Source organism: Scyliorhinus torazame, chromosome 14 (genome assembly GCF_047496885.1).
Source record: "Scyliorhinus torazame isolate Kashiwa2021f chromosome 14, sScyTor2.1, whole genome shotgun sequence".
Taxonomy (NCBI): domain Eukaryota; kingdom Metazoa; phylum Chordata; class Chondrichthyes; order Carcharhiniformes; family Scyliorhinidae; genus Scyliorhinus; species Scyliorhinus torazame.
Genome location: NC_092720.1, coordinates 202499198 through 202511663, shown reverse-complemented (window position 1 = coordinate 202511663; position 12466 = coordinate 202499198). Strand labels below are relative to the sequence as shown.

Sequence of the window (12466 nt, the reverse complement as noted above, 5' to 3'; positions counted from 1 at the left end):
GAAATAATCTATCGAGTAGTTACTCCCCAACAAAACTCGCATATGAAAAATATTAAAGAGAGATCTGCATTTATACAGTGCCTTTCATAACCTCCACTTACCAAAGCGCTTTACAGCCAATGCAGTACTTTTCCAAAGTGTTGTTCTTGTTGTAATTTATGAAATGGATCAGTTAAACATGCGCACTCACTGAGCCCCAACAAGCAGCAAATGATCAGATAATCCTGTGGCTCTGATCAAGTGCTAAGTATTGTCCAGGATTTAGGGGGTGACTCCCCTGCTCCTCTTCGCAATGGTGTTGTGGGATCTCGTACATCCACCCAAGAAGGCCCTCTTAACATTTCAGATGAAAGGCGGCTCCTCCTATAGTGCAGCTCTCCCGCTGCTCTGGCCTCGGCCCAGATTGTTGCGCTCCAATCTCTGGATTGTGGCTTGGACGCTCAATCTGATTTGGGGGTCAGAATGAAAACTGCAGGGCCGCAGCCAACTGTTGAGAGGAAATTCGCCTTGGAGGAGGGGAAATTTTTAATCGTGTTTTTCTTTTACCCCCCCCGCACGTTTACCTGATATTACTTCTCCCTCTCTCCCCTGCCCCACCTATCAACGGACCTGAATGTCCTCGGGCAACTTGCTTATGGCCCTGCATGAATGCTAAGATCTCTCTCCAAAACGGCGACTATCGTGGTGTTTTAGCCTCGAACGGCGGACACTACCGAAAGAGCCGGCGCGCGCGCAATGGACTGAGTGGTCACTTTCTGTGTGGACTGTTCTATAACATAATCCTGTGCCTGTTTCCAACGCCTTTTCTCTGGTGTCTGCACAGGGTAATGAGCGACTTCAATCAGGCGTTGGGCAGCCTGAGACTAGGCCTTGAGCAAAGCCCCTTCAAAACCACCATGGTTGTAAGTTCATTTTTCCTTTTACCCTCTAACGAGCCTGATCTTCTCACTCGACCTCGGTGGGGGGGGGGGGGGGGGGGGGGTGCATTGAACACATTTTCCCATTTCCATCCTCCCCTCCTTCCAATTGTCCCTTAGTGACTGTTTGTCTGGATGTGAGAGGCTGCGGAGTGAAGTGAGGAGCAACCTTTTAAAACTCTGAAAGGGTTTGCTCGGGGTAAATGCCTCCACTTCTGGGTGGGGGCACACCAAAACTAAGGGACCATGAAGGAAAGGAGGTCACCCGGAGAAGCCTCTTTAGCCAGAGAGCGCTGAGGATGTCACGCTGCCGGCTGCAAAAACTGGTTGAGGTGATTAGCGCTTGAGGGGAAGCCGAATAGGTACATGGGGGAAGAGGTGGCAGGAAGCGCTGCTGAGGTTGGATGAAGAACGATGGGAGCATAAGTGGCAGCAACCCGGGTCCCTGGCGCTGTGAGGCAGCAGTGCTAACCACCATGCCACCCTGCTTCCCTCCGCCAGTCTGGGATCATGGGATCGATGCGTCCATCTGAGGGGGTTTAATGTCACATCCGGCGGACAGCTCCTCCGACAGCGCCGGGCTCCCTCCATGCCGAGCATGCTAGCAGCCATTGTAGGTTCCAGTCTCTGCAGTGGGATTTGAACCTGCAACCTGATTCAAGAGGTGAGAGTGCAGCCAACTGAGCCACTCTGACACCAGGGAGACAGGGCGGAGAGAATGGTTTTGGGTGGGGGTGGGGGTCCATATCTAATGAATGAATCAAATGTTTACGATCTCTTCAACTCCCTAGTATATTTTTTTCAAATGTATTGCCCGACTTGGATGCCACGGGGTGCCAGGATTTTCACCCCCTCGTTCTCTGAGCCATTGGGGGGTGTTCAGAACCAGGGTGGGTGGGCTGGACAGAGTAGATCAGGAGAGAGTGTTCCCACTCGTAGAAGGGGAGGGCACAGATTGAAAGTGATTTGCCAGGGAAGTAACTGCGATGTGAGAAAAAGACACCGCGCGTGGTTGGGGTCAGGAATGCACCGACTGGAAGTGTGGTGGAGGCATTGGAGCGGGCGACAGATAATTATTTGAATAGTAATGTGCAGGGGTATGGGGAAAAGGCAGGGGAACGGCACTGGGTCAAGATACTCGTTTGGTGTGAACGTTCTGAGCATGCTGCATTTGGGTGTGTGGAGACTTGCTCCTGGGCAGGACCGCTGGCAATCGAGGCTGGAATGGGGCAATGCAAACTGGGCCCAGTCCCACAGGATGTGAAGTAAATCCAAATACACCAGGGGGAGAATGGGATGTACTTAGATGTTCAGATGGGTGAGTTGGTGGATCATTAACAGCAGAACCAGGCAGGGTGGGAGCAAACGGCCTTCATTTACTGACCTTGACTCTGATGTTAAGGGTAGCGTGTGATCTGCCAGAATTCCTTTGGCTGAGGGGAGCTGCTGCTATTTTTTTTTTTCATTTTTACGGGATGTGGGCTTCATTGGCTGGCCCAGCGTTTGTTGCCCATCCCCGAATTGGACTTGAGAAATTGGTGGTGAGCTGCCGTCTTGAACCGCTGCAGTTCGTGTAGGTACACCCACTGTGCTGTTAGTTGGGGGGGGGGGGGGGGGGGGACCTCCAGGATTTCGACCCAACAACAGTGAAGGAACGGCCAATGTATTTCCAAGTCAGGATGGTGAGTGACTTGGAGGAGGCAAACCTCCTGGGGCTGGTTTAACACAGTGGGGTAAATTGCTGGCTTGTAATGCAGAACAAGGCAGCAGCGCATGTTCAATCCCCGAAATGTGGCACCGGAATGTGGCGACTAGGGGCTTTTCACAGTAACTTCATTGAAGCCTACTTGTGACAGTAAGCGATTATTATTATTATTACCTCCAGGTGGTGGTGTTCCCATATACCTGATGCCCCATTGACTCCAGTTTAGCTCGGGCTCCTTGATGCCATACTCGGTCAAATGCTGCCTTGATGTCAAGGGCAGTCACTCTCACCTCACCTCTGGCATTCAGCTCCATTGTCCATGTTTGAACCAAGGCTGTAATGAGGTCAGGAGCTGGGTGACCCTGGCGGAACCCAAACTAAGACTCCGTGAGCAGGTTAGTACTGCGTAAGTGCCACTTGATAGCACTGTTGATGATCCTTTCCATTACTTCACTGATGATGGAGAGTAGACTGACAGGACAGTAATTGGCTGGGTTGGATTTGCCTTGCTTTCTGTGCACAGGCAATTTTCCACATTTCCGGTGGGTGTCAGTGTTACAGCTGTATTTGAAGAGCTTGGATAGGGACGTGGCAGGTTCTGGAGCGCAAGTCTTCGGTACTCCATCCAGTTTATTTCCTTTTCATTGACTTTGCAGCGGTTTTTGATAGGACTGAGTGGCTTGCTAGGCCAGTTCTGAGGCTTTTAAGAGTCGGATCTGGAGTCGCATGTAGGCCAGACCAGATGAGAGCGGCAGATTTACTTCCCTAAAGGACATTAGTGAACCAGCTAGGTTTTCTTTGCGACAATCGACAATGGTTTTATGGTCATCAATAGACTTTTAATTCCAGATATTTATTGGATTCAATTTCCACCATGGTGGGATTTGAACCCAGGTCCCCAGAATATGACCCTGGGTCTCTAGCCATCCTGACCTGAGGTATCCGTTTCTCCGAGCATCACCTGCTTACTAGTGCAGTCTAGGCCAAATAATTGAAGCCTCTTGGCGTGTGTTTGTAAGTAGCCTGTAGACTCCTGTAACTGGTGGTGCTTCACAGAGAACACCATGTGAAGATAGCACACTGATCTCCTTCGTCCCCTTACCTTCTGCAGGCTCTGCTTTTTACACTGTTGATGTTCTCCGGCCTGAGGAGCGTGGGATTGAGACTGTTCTCCATGGCGACGGAAACCTACGCGCCCGGCACCCACTCCGCGGCCTTCATTACCTGCCCCAACATGAAGGTTGCGAAAGAGATTGCACGGTGAGATCGGAGCCGTTCATCTACACCTTTCCAGTTCTTGAGTTTAGGTTGATGGATGATGCCGTGTGTGTTGGCATGTAGCTGGTTTTAACCACTTCCCCCCCCCGCCCCGTAACTGCCCAAGGAGCATCAAAATCACCACAGGAAAAGGCTATTCAGTCCCTCATGTATGTGCTAGCTTTCTGATAGAACTACCCAACTAGTCCCACTCCCAAACCCAGAGACCTTTAGTTTTTCCTTTTGAAAGTTACTGCCGAATCTTTTTCCACTGCCCTTTAAGGTAATTCATTCCCGATCAGAAGATCACACCGTGTTTGTCTTTTTTGTCATAATGTCGGCTCTGATTCTTTTGTTCGTGACTTAAGATATGTTCTCTTTTTTGATATTCGTTCACGGGATGTGGGTATCGCTGACTAGACCAGCATTTATGACCCATCCCTAATTGTCCTTGAAAAGGTGGCGGTGAATCGCTGCCTTGAACCTCTGCAGTCCCGGGAGGAAATTCCAGGATTTTGACCCAGCGATAGTGGAGGAATGCCGCCGATATGTTTCCAGTTCAGGATAGTGTGTGGCTTGGAGGAGAACTTTTTTAATTCCCCGGACCCCACTTTTGCCAACCGTCTGACGATCACGACCCACGCCAGCCGACCTTCGCAACACACGCCACGTTGCTTACCTTTAATGCGAAAAGGGAGCCTGCTTGGTCCTCACGATCTCCGTCCAATCAGGTTCACAAGAGGAGAGGGCAATGCGCAAATCAGGTGGAGAGTTCCTTTGTGCTCTTTTCATCTTTTGTGAGAACAGAAAATCCAACCTTGCACATGTAGGTCGTCGTGAAGGGCAATAGCAACAAAATGCTTGTTTTACTCAGCACTGGATACTCCTGGGAGATGCTGCACCAGAATGTGGGCAGCACGGTAGCATAGTGGTTAGCACAGTTGCTTCACAGCTCCAGGGTCCCAGGTTCGATTCCCGGCTGGGTAACTGTCTGTGCGGAGTCTGCACGTTCTCCCTGTGCCTGCGTGGGTTTCCTCCGGGTGCTCCGGTTTCCTCCCACAGTCCGAATTAGGTGGATTGGCCATGCTAAATTTCCCTTAGTGTCCAAAAAATGTTAAGTGGTGGTTACTGGGTTACGGGGATAGGGTAGATATGTGGGCTTCAGTCGGGCGCTCTTTGTAAGGGCCGGTGCAGACTCGATGGGCCGAATTACCTCCTGCACTGTCGATTCTATGATGTTGACTGCTTTAGGTGGGCTTTAGGTGTATTTTTAATGTGGTATCACAGGTCAAGTACAGCAGCATAGCATTTTAATTTGGAGTCAGCTGTAAGTTAATAACTGACTCTGGGGTCTCAACCTCAAAAGGAATTTTTCACCCACCACTTCTCTTTCAAAATTTGAAACTTCTCTCGTTTGCCACTACTTCTACTTTACTGCATATGACACACATGGGTCTTGCATCTTTATTTGCATTGGCACAATTGACAAAACCATACCTCAAAAAATCATCTTTATACTGCTTTGTTCCCCAATTAAGTTTCTTCATTGTAGGCTGTTAACCAGAGGTCCTGGAGCTCTGTACAGAGCTGACACCAGCACTGCTCTGTCCTGCCCTGGACTCTCCTGAGCAGCTCTCTCTCCAGATCCGGTTCTGAGATCCTGTCCAGTAGATACACTGCCTATTTGTGCCTCTGGCCATCTCGTCCTTGGAGCAAAACAATCCATATTCACCATCCTCTAGCCTTGCTTGCTAACAGCTAGAACACGGAAGAAGCTCTCCCCCATGATTTTGCGTCAAAGAATATACAAACAGGACTTCACGTCTTGTTATAACCTGCCTACTTACCATTGGCTGGGGACTAATGACTATCCCACAATCCTGTGGGAGTATGAGCTTCCCCAATGAGGGGGGCGGAGAAACCATTAGTAAACTCCTAGTATAAATAAAGCTGGCCAGTTCAGGAACCAGCAGGAAGGAGTATGTAGCAAGGGAAGTTACTGCTACTGTTATGTATATATGTTATTGTAAATAAATGTTATTACTTTGTATCCTTAAAACTCGTGCTGGATTCTTCGTGGCCCTCACAAAAACGTCAAGTGTGCAGCTCCACTTATGGTCGGAAGACTGCACACAGTCTCATTTCGTTCTCATTTTAAATTGGTAGCGGCCGCAATTCTCAATTTAAATGCCGGTGGTAGCCATTGAGCACTTGAGAACCACGATCGAGACCATCACGGGAATGCCGCAACCAATCGCTCCCGATCTCCCGACACCTACCCGCGGGTCACGACCCGCACTTTGTAGTGCCTTGCTCTAGATGGTAGAGATCACGGATTTGGAAGATGGTCACCAACCCTTCTGCCAGTCCAAGCCGCTTGCCCCTGTGTAGTCTTTAAAGAAATTCCTTGTAAACCTCAACACTGTAATAAGTTCACGGAGGCAGAAGTCCCTTCACTTTTATTTACAAACACAGCAGCCGAACAACCATGTGCATTCAGCTTGCTGTCTATACCTGGAGTGCAGAGGTTCTGACACTCCCTGTTATATACACGGAAAGGGGTTCCCTGATTGGTCCACTAATTAGGGAACTCTTAACCTAAATGGCCAATCTACTCAAGGGGCAGCACGGTAGCCTTGTGGATAGTACAATTGCTTCACAGCTCCAGGGTCCCAGGTTCGATTCCGGCTTGGCTCACTGTCTGTGCGGAGTCTGCACATCCTCCCCGTGTGTGCGTGGGTTTCCTCCGGGTGCTCCGGTTTCCTCCCACAGTCCAAAGATGTGCAGGTTAGGTGGATTGGCCATGATAAATTGCCCTTAGTGTTGGGTGGGGTTGCTGGATTATGGGGATAGGGTGGCGGTGTTGACCTTGGGTGGGGTGCTCTTTCCAAGAGCTGGTGCGGACTCGATGGGCCGAATGGCCTCCTTCTGCACTGTAAATTCTATGATAATCTCAAAGGCCTGGCCTAAGTCATAAAAAACACCTCTTTTAAATCACTCCTTGACGTACTCTGCTTTAAGGGGACTCTCTTAAGCGCCTGAAGAGAAAACACATACAGGGCTCAGGAGAAAGGGTGGGGTAGCGGAATTCTTGCCGCGAGTCGCCCTGGACGTTGAAGGCCTCCTTCTCTTCTGCCACCATTTAATCATCGCGTGACAGCAATCTGGCTTCACTGAGAAGAAAAGAAGTCTTGCATTTATATCGTGCTTTTCACCACCTTCGGACATGTCAAATTACTTTAAAGCCGATGAAGTATATTCACTATTACACTCGGGGCAAAAAATTTACTCACGGCACACTCCCACAAACAGCACGTGACCAGGTAATCTGAGCCTTTTTATTTGGTGATATTGTCGAAAGGACAAATATTGGCCAGGACACTGGGGATAGTGCCCTTGCTCTTCAGAATAATGCCACAGGTCCCTCTCTATCCATGTGAGCAGGCAGCCGAAGGGCTTGGTTTAACCATTTCATCCGGACGGTGGCACCTCACTGACCTGAATACACTCGGTGAACTCATCTTCGAGTCTACTTTTGCCAATTTAACTCCTCCAGTCTGTGAAGATTAAAATCACCGCAGTTATTGCTGTGCCGTTCTTAGGGCCGCCTTTACTGCGCTCTGCCCTGAAGTGTGACTACCGTCATGGGGCCGTGTAGGCCCCACCCAAACTGATCCTACATCTTGAAGAGTGCTGCTTGAAAGCCCGTCAGTGGCACATCCCATCGCCTTGCTGGTCATTGAGAGCGGACAGATGAAGCAGTAATTGGCTGGATTGGATTTGCCCTGCACTTTGTGAGCAGGACATTCCTCGGCAATCTTTCACAGCGCCGGCTAGGTGCCAGTGTTGTGGCTGTATTGGAGTAGCTTCGCTAGTGACGCAGCTAGATCTGCAGCACTACCTCCGTGATGTTGCCAGGGCCCATAGCCTTTACCAAATTCCCTGCCGTCAGCCGTTTCGTGGTGTCAAGTGGAGCGAATCGAATTGGCTGACCACGGGCGTCGGTGATGCTGGCGACCTCCAGAGGAGACCGAGGCAGATTACCGCTGGCTAAAGGTGGTTCCCCATGCTTCAGATGATTGTGCGTTTTGCACTTGCGTTTTAGGCTTCCCCCGGCATTGTGATTGGGGATGTTTGTGGAGCCTGCCTCCAAGTTTATTGTTTAATTGCCAAGCACCATTCACGACTGGATGTGGCAGGACTGCAGAGGTTTGGCCTGATCTGTTGATTGTGGGATCTCTTAGCTCTGTCTGTAACAAAGTGTAACTACCACTTTCTTTATAATTCAGATGTTCCAGCTCGCATTTGGTGACCTTGGACTCCACCTGTTGTTGGCCACTTGGCCATCTTCTTGCTATCCTCCTTCAGATTCCTTTGCCCTCGGAATTATTTTTTATGCTTCCTATTTTATTATCAACTGCAGCCATGGCCACCACTTAATTTCCAGTCCTTTGTCGTAATCACTGACACATCAAAGTAATAATAATCTTCATTAGTGTCACAAGTAGGTTTCCATTAGCAATGAAGTTACTGTGAAAAGCCCCTAGTCGCCACACTCCGGCGCCTGTTGGGGTACACTGAGGGAGAATTCAGAATGTCCAATTCACCTAACAGCACGCCTTTTGAGACTTGTGGGAGGAAACCGGAGCAGCCGGAGGAAACCTACGCAGACACGGGGAGAACGTGCCGACTCCGCACAGACAGTGACCCAGCAGGGATTCGAACCCCGGACCCTGGCGCTGTGAAGCAACAGTGCTAACCACTGTGCAACCGTGAACAGAATCCTGGGTGTCATGACTGTCCACTTTCTTCTGAGAAACTGGCCTTCAATCTTGCTCTCTTTTGACCCATTGTTAGTCAGATTTACTGCCCCCCATCCCCCACTCTCACACACACACACACACACACACACACAGGGTCTTCATTTTCTCCATCTCATTGCTGTTATAGAACTTCCTGTGGGGAAGCGGGCTGCCTACAGAACAAATATACTTCAAAAGCAATTTTCTTGTCTTGAAACACTTTGCAATGCTGTGAGAATGCATTAAGGTGTTAAGGATTTAACTCGGCTAATGAAAAATTTGAATCCTTGCAGAGTGAGAATAGCACGTGTTAAAACTCAAAACCTTGACAAGGTTTTGCCAGGTGGGGCCTTGGGAATATTTACATCAAGCTAAGGATACCTGCATATGCAAAAAACACTTTGATTGAGCATTTAATAATTCTAAAACAAAGAAACTATAGAGTAAGATAGACAATGATTATGATATCCTTAAAACAAATGGTTACCTTTAAATTTGGTTGAACGTTAGATTTGATCTGGCTCTGACCTATTGTTATACGTGTCGGACCCAGCAGGGGGGATGATAGAGGTTATGCAAATTTTGAGGGGGTTCGGGGATTTCTCGGGGTATCGGCTAAACATGGGGAAGAGTGAATTATTTGTGATACATCCAGGGGACCAGAGTAGAGAGATAGAAGGCTTGCCTCTAAGGAAAGTGGAAAGAAACTTCCGATACCTGGGGATTCAGATCGCGAGGAGCTGGGGAACCTTGCACAGACTTAATCTGACACGGCTGGTAGAACAAATGGAGGAGGACTTCAAGAGGTGGGACATGCAGCCTCTATCGCTGGCGGGCAGGGTGCAAGCAATTAAGATGATGGTCCTCCCGAGGTTCTTATTTGTATTTCAATGTCTCCCTATACTAATCACCAAGACCTTTTTTAATAAAATAGATAGGAGCATCACGAGCTTCGTGTGGGCAGGGAAAGTTCCGAGAGTAAGGAGGGGGTTCCTTCAGCGTAGTAGGGACAGAGGAGGATTGGCACTACCGAACTTGGGCGATTACTATTGGGCCGCCAATGTGGCAATGATACGTTGATGGAGGGTGAGGGAGCGGCGTGGAAAAGACTGGAGAGAAAGTCCTGTAAAGGGACGAGTTTAGAGGCGCTGGTGACGGCGCCGCTACCGATCTCACCTAAAAAGTTTACCACGAACCCGGTGGTGGCGGCAACATTGAATATCTGGGGACAGTGGAGGCGACAGAGAGGGGTGCGGGGAGCCCTGGTGGGGTCCCCAATCAGGAACAACCATAGGTTCGCCCCAGGAAGAATGGATGGAGGATTTCAGAGCTGGTACCAGTTGGGAATTAGGAAGGTGGGCGATTTATTTATAGATGGGACTTTTGCGAGCTTGGGAGCATTGGAGGAAAAGTATAAGTTGCCCCGGGGAAATTTCTTGAGATATATGCAGGTGAGAGCGTTTACTAGACAACAGGTGAGGGAATTTCCGTTGCTCCCGACACAGCCCGACACAGGGGATACAGGACAGGGTGCTTTCAGGGGTGTGGGTCGGAGAGGGCAAGGTGTCAGAGATTTACCGAGAGATGAGGGAAGAGGGGGAGGAGTCAGTGGGCGAACTAAAAGGAAAGTGGGAAGAAGAACTAGGGGAGGAGATAGAGGAGGGTATGTGGGCTGATGCCCTAAGCAGGGTAAATTCCTCTTCCTCATGCGCCAGGCTTAGCCTGATTCAATTTAAGGTGCTACATAGAGCACACATAACGGGAGCAAGATTGAGCAGGTTCTTTGGAGTGGAGGACAAATGTGGGAGGTGTGGCGGGAGCCCGGCAAACCACGCACATAGGTTTTGGGCGTGCCCGGCACTGGAAGGGTATTGGAAGGGAGTGACGGGAGTGATTTCGCGGGTGGTGAAGGCCCGGGTCAAACCAGGCTGGGGGTTAGCTCTATTTGGAGTTGTGGAAGAGCTGGGAGAGCAGGAGGCGAAAGAGGCCGATGTCATGGCCTTTGCGTCCCTAGTAGCCCGGTGCAGGATCCTACTCATGTGGAAGGAGGCGAAACCCCCCGGACTGGAGGCCTGGGTAAATGATATGGCGGGGTTCATTAAACTGGAGCAGATAAAGTTTGCCCTGAGAGGATCGGCTCAAGGGTTCACCAGGCGGTGGCAGCCATTTCTCGAATACCTCGGGGAACGTTCGAGGGAAGACGGATGACCAGCAGCAGCAACCCAGGGGGGAGGGGGGGTTAGTTTAATTTAGGTCAAAGATAAAGGGGTTTTGTTACTTGTGTATTGTTTAAAATTTCTGTATTGTTATTGTTGCGTTTGCTTTGTAAGAGGGGAAAAATTGTTGTTTGGGAAAAAAATTTCAATAAAACATATTTAAAAAAAAAAAAGATTTGATCTGGCTGACAGACACAACTGAAACCTTATAGACCTCTGAGCTGGGACAAAACCGAGACTATGCTTAATACTTGGATTGTGTGTATACATTTAGTTTGTTATTTGTTTGAATATCCTGCATTTATTTTTACTTGCAAGTAGGTTGGTTTATTTTGCATTTTTATTTTGGATGGATGATTTTATTTTACTTTGCAATATTGCAATAATTACTGTAATGTAATGATTTGCCTTCCAATACAATAATTAAGTCACCATTATAAAAAGTAGACTTACTTGGTACCCCTCAAGACCCTAATTTCTGTAGAATCCTTCAATGAGGAATTCTATGTATTGAGAGAGGTTAACTTGAGGTTAACTTTGAGGGCAGTACGATAGCACAGTGGTTAGCACAATTGCTTCACAGCTCCAGGGTCCCAGGTTCGATTCCCGGCTTGGGTGACTGTCTGTGCGGAGTCTGCATGTTCTCCCCGTGACTGCGTGGGTTTCCTCCGGATGCTCCGGTTTTCTCCCACAGTCCAAAGATGTGCAGGTTAGGTGGATTGGCCATGCTAAATTGCCAGTGTCCAAAATTGCCCTTAGTGTTGGGTGGGGTTACTGGGTTATGGGGATAGGGTGGAGGTGTTGACCTTGGGTAGGGCGCTCTTTCCAAGAGCCGGTGCAGACTCGATGGGCCGAATGGCCTCCTTCTGCACTAACTTCTATGTCTATAGCACAGGGCTAAATCGCTGGCTTTGAAAGCAGGCCAGCAGCACGGTTCAATTCCCTTACCGGCCTCCCTGAACGGGCGCTGGAATGTGGCGACTAGGGGCTTTTCACAGTAACTTCATTTGAAGCCTACCTGTGACAATAAGCGATTTTCATTTAATTTTTCATTTCATTTCGATTGTAACACACCTAGTAAGTATATTTTATTCTGTTTCCTCTAAATACTCCTGAGAGTGAGGACATTTTATTTTAAGACAAATTCGAGGGCTAGTATAGCCCTTATAATGATTTAACATCCCTCCTCGTCAAGGATTAAGATTGACAGTAAATTCAACTGAATAGATTTACCTTGGGGGGGGGGGGGGGGGGTGAAGATAGCAGAACCCTAACCCTAATCCAAAAGGCACTGGAAAACTCAGCATTTTCTGCAACATAGTGCAACGCACCCACTAATTGGGCAACGTGTTTGTAGAAATTTCAGGATGCTTTACACAGTGTGGCGGAGAATTGCACCGGGGGGGCCCGTGGATTTGTAAACATGGTCCACTTCCGCTTGGACCTGCAGCCTTGTTTAGCGAGTCCTTGGCTAAAAAAAAGTGCGAGATTTTAAAAAAAATTACTCTTGATTCATCCGGTTAAACGAGCCCCTTTGATACCATCACAAATCATGCTTCAAGGAAATGA

The 12466-nt window shown here is 48.8% G+C and overlaps 1 protein-coding gene across 2 annotated transcripts in view; it reads left to right on the top strand.

The window, feature by feature from the left end:
• Positions 1 to 823: 823 nt before the first annotated feature.
• The window catches only part of LOC140390356 (protein CutA homolog), a 37285-nt gene continuing 25642 nt past the window's right edge, over positions 824 to 12466 (top strand). The window contains exons 1-2 of one of the 2 annotated variants that reach the window (XM_072475433.1): positions 824 to 902; positions 3734 to 3882. In XM_072475433.1, coding sequence (XP_072331534.1) covers positions 828 to 902; positions 3734 to 3882 — 224 coding nt within the window. In that variant the 5' untranslated portion in view covers positions 824 to 827. Of the gene's footprint in view, positions 903 to 2846; positions 3018 to 3733; positions 3883 to 12466 lie in introns of those variants that run through there. The other variant, XM_072475432.1, reaches the window with a different exon arrangement.